General features: G+C 38.0%; 3 protein-coding genes across 7 annotated transcripts in view; 1 reads left to right on the forward strand and 2 right to left on the reverse strand.

Annotated features, from left to right (window-relative positions):
• The window catches only part of LOC116302039 (copper homeostasis protein cutC homolog), a 46,696-nt gene extending 28,801 nt beyond the window's left edge, over positions 1 to 17,895 (reverse strand). For 3 of the 4 annotated variants that reach the window (XR_004197810.2, XR_004197809.1, XM_031711232.1), the window contains exons 1-8: positions 17,786 to 17,895; positions 15,634 to 15,693; positions 14,439 to 14,607; positions 12,950 to 12,990; positions 12,332 to 12,367; positions 11,020 to 11,153; positions 10,895 to 10,922; positions 10,202 to 10,428 (exon numbers count right to left, since the gene is read on the reverse strand). Coding sequence is in view for 2 of the 4 variants with exons in the window: in XM_031711232.1 (XP_031567092.1) it covers positions 10,211 to 10,428; positions 10,895 to 10,922; positions 11,020 to 11,153; positions 12,332 to 12,367; positions 12,950 to 12,990; positions 14,439 to 14,607; positions 15,634 to 15,693; positions 17,786 to 17,852 (753 nt within the window). In the remaining 2 variants the exon portion in view is untranslated. Of the gene's footprint in view, positions 1 to 9,596; positions 10,429 to 10,894; positions 10,923 to 11,019; positions 11,154 to 12,331; positions 12,368 to 12,949; positions 12,991 to 14,438; positions 14,608 to 15,633; positions 15,694 to 17,785 lie in introns of those variants that run through there. The other variant, XM_031711231.1, reaches the window with a different exon arrangement.
• Positions 1,135 to 5,651, forward strand: LOC116302040 (uncharacterized). Of its 2 annotated transcripts, none has more exons than XM_031711234.2 (4): positions 1,135 to 1,469; positions 2,643 to 2,810; positions 3,441 to 3,542; positions 4,015 to 5,651. In XM_031711234.2, the coding sequence occupies exons 2-4, from the start codon at positions 2,643 to 2,645 to the stop codon at positions 4,114 to 4,116; spliced, it is 372 nt and encodes a 123-aa protein (XP_031567094.1). In that variant the 5' UTR covers positions 1,135 to 1,469; the 3' UTR covers positions 4,117 to 5,651. The 2 variants fall into 2 exon arrangements, with proteins under 2 accessions (XP_031567094.1, XP_031567093.1); XM_031711233.2 differs by lacking the exon at positions 1,135 to 1,469 and adding an exon at positions 2,146 to 2,303.
• LOC116302038 (uncharacterized) lies at positions 6,266 to 8,769 on the reverse strand. The gene has a single exon (XM_031711230.2). It carries the CDS (start codon positions 8,064 to 8,066, stop codon positions 6,891 to 6,893), a length of 1,176 nt encoding a protein of 391 aa, XP_031567090.2. The 5' UTR covers positions 8,067 to 8,769; the 3' UTR covers positions 6,266 to 6,890.
• Positions 17,896 to 17,900: the final 5 nt, after the last annotated feature.

Consider the following 17,900-nt stretch of genomic DNA (forward strand, 5'->3'; position numbering starts at 1 on the left):
TTGAAATCAACATTTCCTTCTCGATTTCGTGTGTTGGAAAAAAGCCAGTACCGCGAATTTTCCATAAATTGCTTGAAGTTTGATAATGGAAGGTGGCCATAAGGCATTTAGTTAGTCCGTAACAATTTTTGAAAACGGGATGGGAAACTAAAACTTGGTGAGGCAGCGAGGAAAATGTATTGCTGCTTGTGGTGTTTGTTTGGTATGTACTAGAAAGTGAAATCTTTTGTGAATTAATAACATAGATAATTAATCCTAATGCGTCAGTTCTATTTAAGAACTCGTGATTCTTGGACAACTAAGGCAATATTAATATAAACATTAGTTGAGGTTGGCGAAAACCAAATTCCATACATTAAACCACGGAAAAAAGCCACCCTCCCTTTCACAGGCCATGCACGATGCTATTCACCATTTATTGCTTGGCTGCAAGAAACCAAACCGTAGTTGTTTGCAGTTACTGGAATCTTTTAAAACTATCTTGCTTATTGGCTTTGGCCTAGCTCTTGAAATCAACATTTCCTTCTTGATTTCGTGTGTTGGAGAAAAGCCAGTACCGCGAATTTTCCATAAATTGCTTGAAGTTTGATAATGGAAGGTGGCCATAAGGCATTTAGTTAGTCAGTAACAATATTTGAAAACGGCATGGGATACTAAAGCTTAGTGAGGCAGCGAGGAAAATGTATTGCTGCTTGTGGTGTTTAAGATAAACTCCTCATGATGTGCCTTTGAAACGGAAGGAGAATATAGGAAACCGGCGGAGGAAATATTCTCTTTCACTGATTCAAAAATTGTCGGTCTCAAAACACGGTTGGAGTATACCCATTTTAATTAAGCAGGATGTTTCAATAAGGAATTACCTATATTGACATCATATACAAGGAACTTAGTTCATTCCAGTGAGATACATAGATTCAAATTCAATACAACAAACAAGAATAAAGGAAACTAAGTTCTATAAATTTCCTGCCGGACTGAACAAATGATAAAGAGGCAATGTTCGATCCCCAAAGAGAATTCGGTATCTATACAAGGCAAAGTACTTAGGAAAGAAAGAGCAAATCTATAAGAGTGAAAAATCATGCAGAATATCATTCATGATTAACAATTTTTATTTACTCAAAAAATGCCCCCTTTTCTTTTCCTCGTTGGGAGAGAGCTATCCAAAACATGGACCTGAATCGTTTGCACTAATGTTATGCAGCAACTGACAGTGTATTTGCCAAGTCCAATTTTGGTTGCGATACAATCATTTATGAATCATTATCTATGGCAACTAAACAATTTCAGTTCTGTGATGTTTTACACTACACCACAGCCGTTTTTACTAACTAAAACTGTTGCATTTCTTAATTCAACAGCTTCTACAAAAGTATCCATTCATAAACAGGCAACATCTGAACCCTCCCATTTACCAGCTGCGTTTGATAACTCTTTCCTCGAAGGTTCGTCTTTGTCCTGATAAATCGGTGAGTATATTCACGTATTATTGTAGACGTAAGAGTTTCGATTTTAATAATTTCGTGTTATTACTGCCTAGATTTCCTTTCTTTTGGCTAGCCCTTAATAGTAGCTGTGCCAGAATAATGATCTAGCTATAGTGCCTTAATAGGACAGTATATCATGCATAAAATTGTAATGGCAGTTCAAATGTAATACTTCGCCGTATAACTACTAGACAAGTAACAACTCAATACTAGTGCATTTTTGTAAGATGCTCCCTAAACGTGACATTAATAGAGAGTTAGACTTTTCTAGTTTTGTTCCAAGTGAACTTGCGATAGCAATTTGGCTCAGCTTCTGAGCCAAAAAAATGGCTCGAACGCAACGCTTAGATATTTTTTAGGGCTTAAAAAGTTTCACGCATGATGCTTGAAGGAATCTTACTTGGCTTCTTGATTTGACAGCAATGTGACAGCGATCCAGTAATTTACGAGAGATTTAATGCGACTGAATTAACTTTGCTTTTCCTTTCCTCCACTGGAAAACTTCACAATTTTGTTTTGAACTCCTGCATAGCCGTTGTAAACCAGGAATAGTTTCTCTTCATATGAATTTATTTCCTGTAAAATACCAATGTTTTGCAACTCAAGGCTTCCAACTGTGCAATACGAGAGTTTCATATTACAAGCTTGTTTTGTCCACTCTTGCGAGTTTTTCAATTCTTGGAAGTCAGTCTAATATTGGTATTGCATTCGGATATCAAACAGGAAACTCAACCCCAGATTTTGGGAATTCCCCTCAAGTTTATACAGATTAAAGTCGGTTGAGAGAAGATTTAGTTGAATTTTCTGGATTTTCAGGTACCTTACTTTTTCTGGTTCGCACTTTTACTTTTTTTTAACTTATTGACGTCGTTAAGTACTTTTAAACTCTCATTAATCTATCCAATCCATTAGCAATTACCATATACTTTGAAAGCAATACGATCGATCAGTGCATTTCTAGTTAGCTTCCTCGGAAAATCACCTTTCAAAAATTAGATGGAATACCCCGGATTGATCAAATTTAAAATTATCTTCTCTTTCTTGCTACTGCCCTGTTTGTACAAAACGGCTGCCTGATGAAACGTGTCATGTCGCAGTCTGATTGCCATATTTTTTAAAACTTTTCCTAAACGGAGGTCTGTATTTTTGTTTCAGATGAATTTCAAGCTTGCAATCCTTCATCCTCAGCTCGCTACGTTCCAATATCCCTTCGACCTAGTCTACAAATACGAACTCAATCAAAGCCCCCAAAATACTAAGCTGGTTCGTGAGTTGTACAGTGGCAAGAGCCATGTTGATGAACTTGTGGCACGCATTCGTAGGGTAAGAGAATGTCAAATTGTGCTAATATTCTAGAACAAGCAAAATACGCCCATCAAAAGCGCATAATTAAAAATAAACCAAAATATTACATCGTGAAATCACTCGTTTGTTGATGGAGGAAAGAGAGGACCTAGAGAGCCCAGCTGTACATGAACAAATAAATCAATAAAGTACTCTGGCTTTCCTGTGTTGAGATTCGAAAAAAGACGCTGAAGCGTTGAATTTCCAGTAATCGTACTAACACCAACTTGAGTGACCTTGTAATGACGTGAGACGTGAATAATTGTCCAAGGTGTTAAATTCTATCAATGCGAGCTCACCGTTCGTCTCGCTTCGATGCAAAGGCACGGCTACTTTTCAAGATGGCGCAGGGAACTGTGAAGGGGACTATTGCTTCTCAAATATAAATTTGATCAGGCAATTGAAGATTATAAAACAATCGGTGCTTTTTTAACGTTCGACCTTCATGGAATACAGATACATGCACACGGAAACTATACGGATATAAAGAAATATTTAAAAAGGAAACATCGATCAATAATTTATTTACTATTCTTAAACAATGTTTCCGCGGCTCATCTGATCCTATTTTTAAAGTCAGTTCAGCTTATGACAGTTTTTTTTATGTAGGCATATCCGAAAAGTCTGACACTTCCAATGGGCAGGAAGTTGAATGAAAGTGAACTAGACGACCAAGCGAAGACGTTACTTACTACGGTCCAACATCTCACGGTATTTACCCTTTTAATTAAAGTTGTTTTCAAAAGACTTTTCAAGCACACTAAACTTAATACTGTAAGCGGATCCCTAGCGGATCTATAGTGTTTTGGGAGTGAGTCAGTCCAATGGTGAAACAGATGTTGCACGTAATAGGGTGCAATATTTTAGAGATGAAGAGGCACTTCCCGCATTTTAGAGACATTCCCGAGACCGGGACAGTAGGAGGGATACAGCGGCGGCTCCAGGGGTGGTTCCGTGGGCGGCTCCATGGAAGCCCCCCTTTGGTAAAATCTTAACCAGCTTTTGTGTGATTCTTATCAGCTTTTTCTGTGTGGCAGCCATTTTGGAATCCCCCCCCCCCCCCCCATCCCCCCATCTTTTTAAAATCCTGGAATAAATACCCATTATGACATCTCTTCCCCTAGGTTCGTAGGTTTGGATTTGCTTGATATGAATTTGACCGTCTACTCATGTTCTCTTTCAGCATGTGGCTCCCACTCCTGCTAATGTCAAGATCTACCGAAACTTTGTCATCGTCAACGTGTTTATAGAAGCCATCCGAATGATAGATCCCTGTATCCCATGAATGGATGATTACAACCAAACGGCAGCACAAAAAATGACACAAGAAATTGCTTCGACTTAAAGACGTTTGTCATATAAAACTGCAGGATTTTCGGATCTCTTCTGATGTATCGGGCATAGTGTATTTCTCTTAATACAGCATATTTAGATGTCACAGTTACCGGATTATTAACACTGGCAAAACTTGCAGGCTGATGCATGTGGCTTTGGCAAATACTAATTTTAGATGAAAGTGCTTCAGTGCTTCAAAGGGGGTAAGACTATCTAGTTTTCGCTGTAGCACAAGCACCAGCATAAGAATCAAAGCAACTTCAGTTCCTTTGCAGATGGGAGAAAAGACAACTGGCTTTAGTTATGACCAATGAATTGTTTCTGTGCATGTTACCAAATTATTCTTGTGCTTGTGTTCCAAGTGAAAACTGGACAAAATAGCTCATTGTAGTTCATTTTTAAAAATAATTTTATGCAATTGTATGCAACACTAAAAAACTAGTTCATTTCTTAGAAAAGACCGTAAACAGTCGACCACTCCCCTCTCTTTCCCTTGGTCATTGTTCGATATTTGTATTTTCCTTTCGCCACTTTCCACGCCCCTCCCCTGGGGATATTAGACTAGCTATAGTAATCCTCACTCGGCCAAATCAACCAAAGCAAATACCAAGCAATGAGTCAGCGCCAAGGGAAATATAGGGACTGTTCGCAGTCTAGTCTACGAATATTAGGATGCACCTATCCCCAAAAAGGATCCATTTTTTGAGTCAAATGAGATTGGAGATTGAAGAACGAATAACAAAAAGTGCTAAAAATGGCTTTACCCTGAATTCAATCATTCCCAGAGGAGTGAAATAACAAAAAAAAAAAAAAAAAAGGCGGCTATGTTGGATGATATAACATAGACAAATCTTTTTTTTAATTCAACCAAGATGGTGGCTATGAAGTCATGTGCAAACGACGAATAGCGCAGATGATGTAACGAATTTACGCAGAACAATCCTATTGGGTAGAATAATCCACTATGCAATCTTCCATAGTTTCGTTAGGTTCAGAGAACCTTTTTTGGAATAGGTGTATATATAAAAGTCAAGTTATAATCCCAAGGTTTTGATTGACGTGCCTTTTGCAAAGGCGATAATTTAACGCTACTGAATTCTCATTCCGTTTAGCACTGTAAAAAGTTATTGCATGCTTTAATATGTTAGAAGCAAAAGGTAGGCTGAAACAGCCGAGTTCCGGGGGATCCTCTCATTAATACCCCGCAGTACAACAGCGAGACAAGTTGCATGGAACATTGCAGCGTGTAACCTACAACGCAATTTGAAAAAAAAATTACACTCTGTTTATGTGCATGATACTTAGAAATTATGGACATTATATTTAGCAATTTTTTCCCGCGGAAACAAAGGAATAGAAGCATCTTAATATCGAATAGTTAAATAACAAGTTATTTCATGAGAATTTTCTGATTTTTGATGTTCCCTTACGTGTTGGGATCACACTATATTTTTAAGATTTTAAAGGGTATAAAAGATTGAGTAAAATTCTATTTTACTATAAAAATATTTTTGTAGATTATTTAATATATAAGCTTTATTTTATTGTTGTAATGATAAGGGTGTCTAGAAATAAAGGCTGTTTCTAAAAACTCGTTGAAATGTTTCTTCTTCGAAGTACTTGGCTGTTACAAGACATTCGAGAGGGAAGAGGGGGGTTGGCAACACATCCCAAATTTTCAGCTTGATGGACCCAAATGCAAATAACTCAAAAAACTTCGTACTAATAACGGTTTGAGCATTCGCATTATCAGCCACTTATTTTTTGGAGGACGTACCAGATATCCCTAGATAACAGAGACCACAAGGGAGAAATTGGAATGAGTATACCATGATTATATAGAATACTACTGATATGTTGCTTCCTTAAAAAATCCTTTTTCGTTTTGAGAGAGAGAAATGGCAAAAAGAAAAGAAAAAAAAATTGGAGATATTGCATTTGAAAATAGCTTTCGTCTAAAGGAAAGCAATTTTTAGCTCGTTATCTCGTTAGTTGACTCAGACAATAGCAAAGGCACCTTTCATTAGACGTTTTACCAGTTGAGTTAAAATCCTGTCCCACAAACCACATAGTATCTATTTTAAAGAGCACTACAAGGGTTACGAGGCAATTTTCTTTTATTTTCACAGATTTGAGTACTGTCCTGTCCTAACTATGAATTTGTTGAGCTTGTGTGACATAGCAACGGTAACTAAGGGGATTCCGAGCAACGAATTCTTTTTCAGTAATGTGGTTCTTTTTTAAAGAGAGAAAGAGAGGCAAAGAAAGAGAAAGTGAATATTCACACAGGCTAAGCCAAACAGGCCATCAACAGGGTTTAAGATCAAACACCTAATCCATCAGTCAGACATGGATGATTTAACTTGTCACATTCAATATATCCAATATAAATATCCTCTCGTCAAATGGCATTAAAACAGCCAACGTGCATATTTACATTATCTATGATTTTGAATTATATAAATAATATAATATCTGAAGGGTGATTTATTTTGACTTCACAAACCAAATCGTGTGCAATATGTTTTTGTTGTTGTAAGAATTCAAAAACCCTAATTTGGAATGCCCATAATTATTTATATCAGTCCGTTGAATTTCATGTATGAATCTACACGACGAAAAAAAATTTAGGCAAGCTGCTTTTAAAATCATAAGCTGCTCAAAAATTAATAATGATAGAGAAGAAGAAAAAAATTGGGAAAATTTTTGAGGCTTCGTAGGCTTTCACACGAAAATTTCCATTGAACGATAACAGGTTTTTGACATTGATAAAACTTCTTTATACTCTTTGATTCTGTTCGCTGCATACTCAGCAAAGTTAGCTCCAGCCTCTATTAGTAAGATAGCACACTTCCATTTCCCTTTACGTATCGCTGCATGTAAGGGACCCCATCCACGACAATCCTTTATGTTGGGATCCGCTCCGTGTTCAAGCAACAGCTGAACGCATTTTAAGTCCGCGTTTCCAGCTGCTATATGAATTAACGTCTGACCGCTTGGGGTTTGCACATTAACATTGATATCGCAGTCGGATTCTAATATCGACTTCGCCTCTTCGTAAGACTTTTCTGTAACAGCCGCAAATAAAAGTGTATTCGGACTGAATGAAATCCTTTTTCGAGACTTTAAAGGCTTTAGAGTTTCTTGTGACGACAAACTTTCATCTCCAGAGCTCTCCCCAATAGAATTCAAAGGAGAATTTGTTAATCCTATTGGAAGTCTTTGACATATGAAGGATCCATTTGGATAGCGTTGTCTGAGCCATACAATAATTTTCATGAGCATAACGACAGTTTTCGTCACTTCCACATCAAGGTCGATAGTAAATCCACTTGCAGTATGTACAGTAATAGTATTAATCCTTGAAGGACTACTACTGCTCGAGTCGCCGTGAATAATTTGTTGATAGACGTAAAGATTAGTATCCGAGTCGCTAGAAGATGTGTTTAGGGACTGAACATCAGACTCTCGGGAAAGGTCAGAAGATTGCGAATAAGCAGAATCTGAATGTGAATCGGTAGAGTCGTCAAACTGTGAAAATTTCTCTTGACTTAACCGATAAATTTTATTATTTCTGTATACTGTTCCTTCTTGTCTTCTAGCTCCTCTGTCCTTATCGATGCTGCTTATTTTCCCCCAAACAAATAACTTGTCCTTCAGATCTGTCTCTGACCTCGTAAAAGAAGGTACAAGAGCTTTGTTATTGTTGACCGTTTTGTGGTTTGTATCGTAGGAAGAAAGTCTTAAAGCATCAAGCATTTTAATCACTGAAGAGGTTTTTTGTTGTCCATCGATTTTCTTGCCTAAGCCATGCTTCTTTTTGTTTAAAGATTCATTTTCCTCTCGTGGAGAATAGAAATAATCTAATTTCGAGTGATCAAACTTTCGCTCATTCGACATAATACATTCGTGCAGTTTCACAAAACTTCATCAAAGAAATACAAGCTTTTTTGTCCCAAAGACTGAAACCCGGACGTTAATAATTGCCCAACGACTTGCTAGAAATCGGCTGTAGACCTTGACAATATCTTTAACACCAACTGCACGAACTCGTTCAACGAATTATCACTGGATCAAACAGAATCTTCAGATGTTTTGAATGCCAAGAATAAGTACTTTCATCCTGAGTATCTAGATGAAAAACGGTTTAGAGAATGACCTAACAACGGTCAGTCGCGCAGTAGGAACCAAGTTACACGTCTTTATTCCACGAACGTATAAACAACTTCTAAATTGTTTAATTTATATGTAAATTATTTGTTATTACGTCTTGTCTTGTGCCTATTGTTCTGTAACTGTGAAGCTTTTGTTTCTTTATGGAGCGTGCATAAATCTATAAATGTTATTCTTGGTAAGAGATATATACTTAAAAGTCCCCCTATGTTTAGTTATGACAAACCCAAAAATCTTCATTTAGTTTCCTTTGGATTAGCTGATTGGGTATTTTTCCTTCTCGACATAACCAAGCCAAGAGATCATCAAGTTTTTCTCCACTTAGAGTCGAAGTCCGGCTTCAGTGAGTCAGACTGGCCGACGTTTAATTTCTTCCCTGCCAAAAATTCCCAAAATATATTCGTTATATCAAACACGTTTCGTTTCGAATATCTAGTGAAGCAATTCCGATTATCGAGTAAGTGCAATACAAATATATTTTCTGAAATATCTGTCAAAAAAGATCACCTTAGGTATATATGTATTTATACAACTGCGTTGAGGTTCAAGGTCATATAGCGTGACGTTAACGACAAGAGGTTGACTCGATGCTCAAGTACTCTCTACCGTGCATGCTTTTTATTACGCGTGTTAAAGATAATTTAATTAGGGCACGTTTTTAGCCACCAGAAGAGAGATCACAAATGTACAAGCCTGGAAGCGAACACGAAGCTCTGGAACTCTGTTGTCTTGGCAACGATAAAAGATGAAAATGGTTCAAATCTCTTTATCTTAATATACGTGGGCTCGATAATTTTAGATACGGATTAGTTTATTTTGTTATAATTTGAAAACAGGGAGTTATTGCTCCGTTTCCTGAGCCAGAGGCTTATGACTAAAGCTCTCAAAGCCACATTGAATGCGAAGTTGATTTTCGCAGAAGAAGCCCACGAAGCTCGAAGCACAGAAGACAGGCAACGAGAAAGTTTTTTAACATATGAAGCCAGGACTGAGAACCGATGACCACATCGGCGAGTGAGGGAGCATTTGCAGTTGCCTGGTGTGACACAAGTTTAGACACGAGCAACAGTAGGACATCGAACAGAGTTTGAAGGCGAGTGAGGGAGCATTTGCAGTTGCCTGGTGACACAAGTTTAGACACGAGCAACAGTAGGACATCGAACAGAGTCTGAAGTCATAAACTAGGCCTGTGTGTGTTATAACATTCAAGGGTAAAAGTAAAAAATCTGATAAAAAAAAACATTAAAAACATTTTTGAGTGCAAAATTTTCTTTTATTTCACCTAAAACTTAATTTTATTTCGTTCCTAACAAGCTTCGTAAACTTGTGTATGATTAAGAGCAGAAGTTTTTTCTGCATGAACAAACAAGATCTATAGACCATGACGTTTATAAATTTGGGCAAATATCGTAAATATTATTCCATACGATGGCCGGGACGAATGGAAAGAATAAGTTGGGACTGCGCATGCTCGTCGTTGTCCATTTGACAATAAAATTACTCAATCGTATTCAATTTTTTTTAGTGAATAGTTTTGGCTACGCTGTGATAGCCATCTTTGTCTAATAAAGCGTCTAAAGTCAAACAATGAAAACCACTCCTACAATAAGAAAATTCAATAAGAGACGCACAATCGCTGGTCTACTTATGGTACAATATAGTCGTGTTGTTATTCAAAAAAAAATAGAGGCTCCGGGAAAACGATAGAATAATTACGATAACATTTTTTTTCTCGAGCCGACTTGAAATGTTTTTGCGCTTGACCACTCAACTAGAAAATCGGAAGTTGACTATTATAAGCAATTTCGAGGATATTTGCACTTGAGAGTGAGTGTTACTGGACAAAAATATGCAATACGTACCTGTTATAATCATAAGCTATCTTTTGCTATTTTAATGATTGCCTTCACTCTATCGCAACTCGTAGTTTTGATTTGGAATTCAGATGGTCGAAGAGCTCCACCCATAAACACGTGACTATTTCTGTACTCCATGAGTGATGTAGACGATTCACGTGCAGAACAATGAAACTCCTCTACACCAGTTCCCTGTAGGATACGCTCTAAGTTACGTTCTGTTATTCCACCTCCTGGGAAAGAAAGTAAATATTGATACTCGCATATGTGATGTACTTTGAATGAAAGCACTAGGGAGAAGGAGGAGGAAGAGGAGAATAAGAAGGAGGAAGAGGAGTAGGAGGAGTAGAAGAAGGAGGAGGAGTAGGAGTAGGAGAAGAAGGAGTAAGAGAAGAAGGAGTAGGAGAAGGAGTAGGAGAAGAAGGAGTAAGAGAAGAAGGAGTAGGAGCAGTAGGAGTAGGAGTAGGAGAAGGAGTAGGAAAAGAAGGAGGAGTAGGAGGAGGAGGAGTAGGAGGAGGAAGAGAAGGAGGAGGAGAAGGAGTAGGAGAAGAAGGAGGAGGAGAAGAAGGAGGAGAAGGAGTAGGAGAAGAAGGAGGAGGAGAAGAAGGAGAAGGACAAGAAGGGGAAGGAGAAGGAGGAGAATAATTAAAAGGAGGAGAAGGAGAAGGAAGAATAGAGGAAAGAGGAGACATGACATACCTGGTACAATCGTTATTCTTTTATTTGCCTAAAAAGAGAGAGAATGAAAGGGATTACTATGGTTATCCAATTTAAAAAATTATCATGAAAGATGGGGGGGGGGGGGGGGGGGAATTTCCTCGCACCTGCGTATTTAGTTCTTTAATGACTGGCAGCCCATCTAAAACTGTCGAATCTAATCCACTTGTTAAAACCCTTTCAAATCCAATGTGTATCAGATCTTCAAGGCTTTCCTTTGGATCCTTCACCATGTCAAAAGCTACAAGACAAAATATAAACAACATGTTAACCGGTCTACACTTTAATCTGCATGATTGGGTGGTTCTGGTCAGCAAAGGAAGATATGGGCAGGCTAACCTGAGTATAGGGCTTTCCCCTTCCGCTCCCCCTCCCTTTTACCTTCTCCCCAGCCTACCCCCTCCTAGGCCTGATGCTCGGGTTATAGGCTGGCTAGCAGCATGGCACTTTCGTTTTCAGAGAGTCGCTTTCTGGATGGCTTTTGTATGAAGCCAATTGACCAGAGTTCGCTTAGTGGCGCATGTAAGTAGACTTGCTAGTTGATTCTTGAAGGTTTTCTCCGGGTTCTCCGGTTTTCCTCCCTCCGCACAAAAATAAACTTATTACATTCTAATTGGAATTTCAATGGAGAGAGAGCCACTCTGTCTGTGGAAAGCCACTGCTTGATCTCATTTACAGTCAAACCAACTCATGCATTCTTGTCAAGGTTCGAATATTCAGTTTATTATTCAAAGCCTGATTTCCATCTTGCTTTGAAGCTTGCATTAATGAAACTAACATTGGGAATTTGAATTCTGGGAAGGGATTCAAAGTATAATTAGTTCTTCACGGATCCGTGCAAAGCCAAAATTATTTCTACAATAGCGCAGCGCACTGATTCTAAAAATAGCTTAAAGATTCGGACAAACTTTGCATTCTGTTTAACCGCTACGAGGATTATACGAACCGATTTTATTATTTTTACTTAAAGTTACAATAATAACTCATGTAAACTAAGATCAACTGCGATCGGCTGTGAAAATTATCTGCTGAAAGTAAACTTGTAAGTTTGTTTGTCCGAATTTCCCCTTTGTCTTCGTTTTTATGAAGTCACGGCTGCGCTGCGCTATTGTAGCTACTTATAAACTGATCTGTGACGTGTGATGTTTTGTTCAAAAAGTTCTTTCACAATTTTGATGTTTTGAGGTAAAGACCGGGATTGAAATTTACGACATTAATTTCATTATTGTAAGTTTTAAAGCAAGATGGAAATCAACCTTCGAATAATATACTGAATCTTTGAACCTTGATAGGAACGCATGAGCTGGTTTGAATTTAAAAACAACGCATTAACATCCTAAGCCTCTTTTAAATGCATGATGATTGGAGGGTGTTCGTGCAATAATCATTAGGATGAAGTAGTATTTCAGCCTAAATTACCTCTATGGAAAGTAACAGGAAGAGGTCTTGATAGTTCTGCGGAAATAATAACAATAATAAGTGTATTGAATTTTGGGATCTGGCTGACCTTTCGTAAAAAGTGTTCACCTCTTGTATTCCTGGGGGGCATCGACCTGGAGCAAGTCTAAAAGTTCCGTAACACATTTCCTTAGCGTAGGCATTTTTTTATACCAAGCAAATGAGCCAGCGATTTCACCCAAACCGCCGGCTCACCCTTGTCCTTAGGGGCTCTCTTCGTACACGGTGTACGTAATTTCGTAATTCCAAGTCGGACTTTAAGGTAAACTTCCATGTTGACATAAAACAGTTTTCGTATGACTGTGAAGAGATCACAGCACGAACACAGTCGTGAAACGGCAAGGGGTACATCAGACCAATCACATTGCCTTGTAATTTACTCTCAAACCAATCAGATACCCGGAACACGCAAGAAACAAGGCGCGGACAAAGTCACACCAAGCTCACGGCATTGCCAGACCACATTGCACGACCAACATGGTAGCTATGACGTCACAGACACCTTAATCATTTTGATGTAAAGCCTCACTCGTAAAACCTTACATAACTTGGATAAGAGTCAAAACTGGGATCACTTACCTAGTAATTCTTTATTTCTTGAAACATCAATTTGACCTTTTCTGAGAAAAAGAAACCAGTAAATTATATTACAGTTTGTAAAACGATTTAGGTGCCATTATGGACCCCGAGCCACGTGAAGGTCTAACCATTTGCAGATGTAATTACAAAGGCAGCACCTTCTACTTCTCAATCATTTCAAGATCCTGAGTGTTGGTCCGGCCGGGGCTGTAAACACGACCTCCCACACAACAGACCGAGGCTCTAATAGCAGATATCGGGGTTACACTCTATTGCCTTCAGACACTTGTTACATTTGGGTCAGTTTCTATACATTTCATTGTATTGACCCAAATGACTCGTAATTTAAAAGAATTTGAATTTTTTACTGGTCAACTGACGTTTCACGTTTGCCGTGAACGTAAATCTAAAACTCTCTAATAGAGAGTTTTAGATTTACGTTCACGGCAAACCTGAAACGTCAGTTGACCAGTAAAAAAATTTTTTTAAATTACTGAAAAAGAATCGCAACAAAGTCCAGTAGTAGAAAAACAAAAGAGTATTTGCGCTTGGTGAGAAGGTTTGTAAAAGGTAAAGTAAAATAAAGGAAAACTATGAAAACGTGGTCACGTTTGCCGTTTGCGGGGAGGGAAAAAAGTCAATCTAAAACTCTCTATTATCTTGAACTTTTCCCTAGCGAGAGTATATAAGAACTAGCAACCTCTAGGATCTAAGCTTAAGATTAAACTTAGATATAAAGGTGGAGCTTTGGAAAAGTTAACAGTAATGTCATAATCATTAGCTGTCGCAGCGCCATGAGTCGCAAAAGGCCTTAACCTTCTTTATGCAATAGACCTTTGTCGAGTTCCAAATTACCGCTGTGGCTCATAATAGTGTAAAACGCAGGGTTAGCCTCTAATCAGTGTATGACAACCAGGTGATCTTACGCACGCACTTCCGGTTACTATTAACCAATCAGAAGCATTTTTGTTGTATCGCCAAAAGTTCCATGTTGAATTTCAAAATGGAGTCATATCTCGAGTTAACTTTCTCAAAATACGTCCTGAAATATAACTTTGCATCGAAAAATCCTGTTACATGGACCACAAAAGCTCCCTCTTGAACTATCAGCAATAAAAAATATGAAAACAAAGCATAAATGTAATAAAAATAAGCAAAATGAACGTTAATGTTGTTGTGTTAATTTTGATTACCGTGAGATATTATGAAATAGGAAACTGGGTATAAGAAACTGTTCGCTTTGACAAAAAATCCTTTGCGCGCTTTGATGCGAGAGATCACCTGGAAATACCAAAGGTAAAGTTAAGAATGCTCAACTTGAAAAATAAAAACACGTTGTAAATACGCGGACCACCCTTGGTAGCAGCGATACAAGAGCATACAAAAGTAGACTAGGAACCTTTTTAGCCATGTTTCATAGAATCATAAAGGAAAAATGAAGCAAATTTGAAATAAGTATACATAAAACTTTAAAAATATATATACTCACTCATTGAGGATTCCAAAGACAATTCCATCAGCTCCATGTTTTTTCAAGCATTTTAAATCCTCTTTCATCACATTGAACTCTTGCTGTGAGTAAAGATAGTCTCCTCCCCTGGGTCTTATCATGACAAACACTGGTATTGAAACATTTTGTTTAATAACTGCAAGCATTCCTGAATAAAAAGAGGCCATACACTAAGAAACTGACCAATGATTGTTTTCATGGGAGGGGGGTCTTGGGTTCAATTCCTTGAACTAGAATCACACTTAAAAAGAGTTTTTTTAAGGTCACTTGCTTGATTCAAGGGCCTTATTCCCCCAAGTAATTAAGTTACTTGCTCCCTCTTGAAAACCCAACAATATGCTAAAATGATATATGCACTATAGCTGTACTCTGATTAGTCATAGGCTCTTGTAAAAAACTGAAAATAGTTTTTGTTGTTAATAAACAGTTTATTTGCATGGGTAGCATGGATGGTGTTTGTGGCTTACTTGTCATTTTTCACATCTGTGAGTCCAGTGGATTGGGTTGCTGGTTCGAGCCCTGCGGTTACCACATGTGAATTGAGTTTGTTTGATATGTTGTTCTCTCCTATGCTACGAGGGTTTCCTCTGGGCTCTCTGGTTTCCTCACTCCGTAAAAATCATACAATATTGAATGAAGTGGTAGTGCATGTGAGCGAAAAGTGTCCCTAATTAGTGCGAAAGTGCTAGAACGACTAGACTTTTATTTAGATATTTATTTATTTATTTTAACCACAGGCATGTTTGACCAGCCAAAATCAAAGTACAGTGTGACCTGACAAATAATTGCCAAGTGGTAATTAATTACACTAGACTTTTGTTCAATAATATAATTATTTTCCCTGCTAGCAGAGCCTATTTTCCTTTTGTTTTGGTTGAGAGTGAAAAATAGACTCTGCCGATGTAGGACGTTATTTCTGTCGCTCATGCATGGCTGAACTTAGCAATGTTGTCATGGTTTTGACAGCCGTTCTCATCAAACAATGTTTGGCACCACAGTGTGTTACAATTGCTCATGCGCACTACATGCAATCGGTTAAAGGCAAGGCAAAGGTAAGGTAATAGTTTTAAAACTCTACATTGGCAGAGTCTCCTTCCTCCCGCCTGAAAGAAGGGAGAGAAAGAGAAGAGAGACTCTGCTAGCAGGAAAATAATTATCACTCTCTGTATTTTACCTGGGGTGGGAGTGGTACCACCTTCCATCAAATTACCACACAACTCCAGTCTTTGGGCACCTGCATGTAGAAACTCAGATTATATGTACAGATTGGGTAGCATGGGTGGTGTTTGTGGCTAACAAGTAGTCTTTCACCGCTGTGAGCCCAACGGGTCACTGGTTCGAGCCCTGCGGTCCCCACATGTGAATTGAGTTTGATGTGTTGTTCTCTCCTATGCTACGAGGGTTTTCTCTGGGTTCTCCGGTTTCCTCCCTCCGTAAAAATCAACATGTGAGTTGAGAGTTGTGTGTATAAAATATTCAAATGTAGTAGGGATTGTGTATGGAGGATACACGGCCCCACAAGCTCTTAGCTTTAATGCCTACTGTGTATAAATAAAAATTATATATATTTCTTATTTAAATTTATTTTATTATACATGCTGATTAGTGTTTTGTTCTACTGTACACTTTACACTTTACACTGTCAGTTTAAAAATGAGTTGAAAATAGGGTAGCTCTTGGAGTGAAAAGTAATCTACACTGTGCAAATCACTGAGGTTGCTCATCGATCCACTCTTGTTATGTGAGGCTAATTGTTATTCCACGAGAAATCACTTCATGCTGGTGGGATACATGGGTGGGCAGGAACCATTAAAACTTTTTTTCTAAATTATAGGTGTTCTGAATATATACAACACGAAATAAAAAGAAACTTAAACAAAGAGTAAAATAGTTGGTAACTGGTGTCGGACAAACGCAGACCACAGACTGCAGACCGCAGACCGCAGACTGCAGACTGCAGACTAGATATATTTGATAATAATTATCGTTTTGAATTTGTATCAATTTGTATTGTATTTTCCCCCCCTTACAAACCTATTATATGGCAAATTATATAATAAAAATATAAAAGTATATAAAGATACCGAACTATTTGTGTGATTGAACACTGTCGCCACTGTTGTCTCGTTCAGCGCGTTACAATGAAAATAGTCGTAAGTATACATCTCTAAAATACATGTTCATTATATCATGTTCTATATACTAGTAAAGATGTTTATATATTTTCTTCTTTGCCTGGCGATATGGCTTATGATTTAGCCATTGTTATGTGGTGACTTCCGGTGCTTGTATGCAGGTAATGGGTCTGGTTTGTGTGGTATGATTTGTTTTACCATATAAATTTGAGTTCAATTGACCTTATAAAGGTCATGTCATTAAGAAAGATAATAATTATTGTAATTGACCGTACGAATTGTCAACGAAAAGCAATATACTATCTCTTTGCTTTTCCTAAGTATACACCTTTATATAGTACATGTTCATAGTCTTGGTGATTATTTTCTATACTTGGATTTGCCTGGCAAAATGGCTTGTGGATTTACTTAATTCAGTAAATCCATTACAAAAAAATACGTGTGATTAACTCGATCCAAAGGTATTGGTGGTGTCTAATGTGTAACTGAACTTACAACCGTAGTAAAACTCACAGCCGTCAGAGCTACCGAGAGCGTTGTCACTACGCTAGTATATCAAATAACAGCTGACAAAGTAACAGATCAAACATAAACCAGACCCATTACCTGAATTAAGTAAATCCACAAGCCATTTTGCCAGGCAAATCCAAGTAATGAACGAGACAACAGTGGCGACAGTGTTCAATCACACAAATAGTTCGGTACCTTTATATACTTTTATATTTTTATTATATAATTTGCCATATAATAGGTTTGTAAGGGGAAAAAAATACAATACAAATTGATACAAATTCAAAACGATAATTATTATCAAATATATCTAGTCTGCAGTCTGCAGTCTGCGGTCTGCAGTCTGCGGTCTGCAGTCTGCGGTCTGCAGTCTGCGGTCTGCAGTCTGCGGTCTGCAGTCTGCGGTCTGCAGTCTGCGGTCTGCATTTGTCCGACACCGGTTAGCAACTGTTCAGATGTTTGGGTGTTAAAAGACCTTCGTCGGAATGAGGTTTTTATACGCTGTTTTTATACGTCCCACTGCCGCACGAATAGCAAATACGAGTCGGCGTACGGCTACCGTACGAATAGCCACAAAAAAATCCATTTGAATCCATTCATTTAGAATTCATAAAGTGGAACGATACTGAACAGTCGTGTGATATTTTCCTCAAAAATATCCTCTAAGAACGTAAAACTTACCACCCTTTTCTGCATTCATGGCAGATTCAACAGAATCTACGCAAACCTCCATTAACACCATCTTCATGGATATCTTTGGCGCTAAAAACTGAAATATTATCAGAAAACACGTTTT

The sequence above is a fragment of the Actinia tenebrosa genome, unplaced genomic scaffold (genome assembly GCF_029948245.1).
Source record: "Actinia tenebrosa isolate PJP-AT-01 unplaced genomic scaffold, QUT_ActTen_1.0 PGA_scaffold12__29_contigs__length_12842862, whole genome shotgun sequence".
NCBI classification, from domain to species: Eukaryota; Metazoa; Cnidaria; class Anthozoa; order Actiniaria; family Actiniidae; genus Actinia; species Actinia tenebrosa.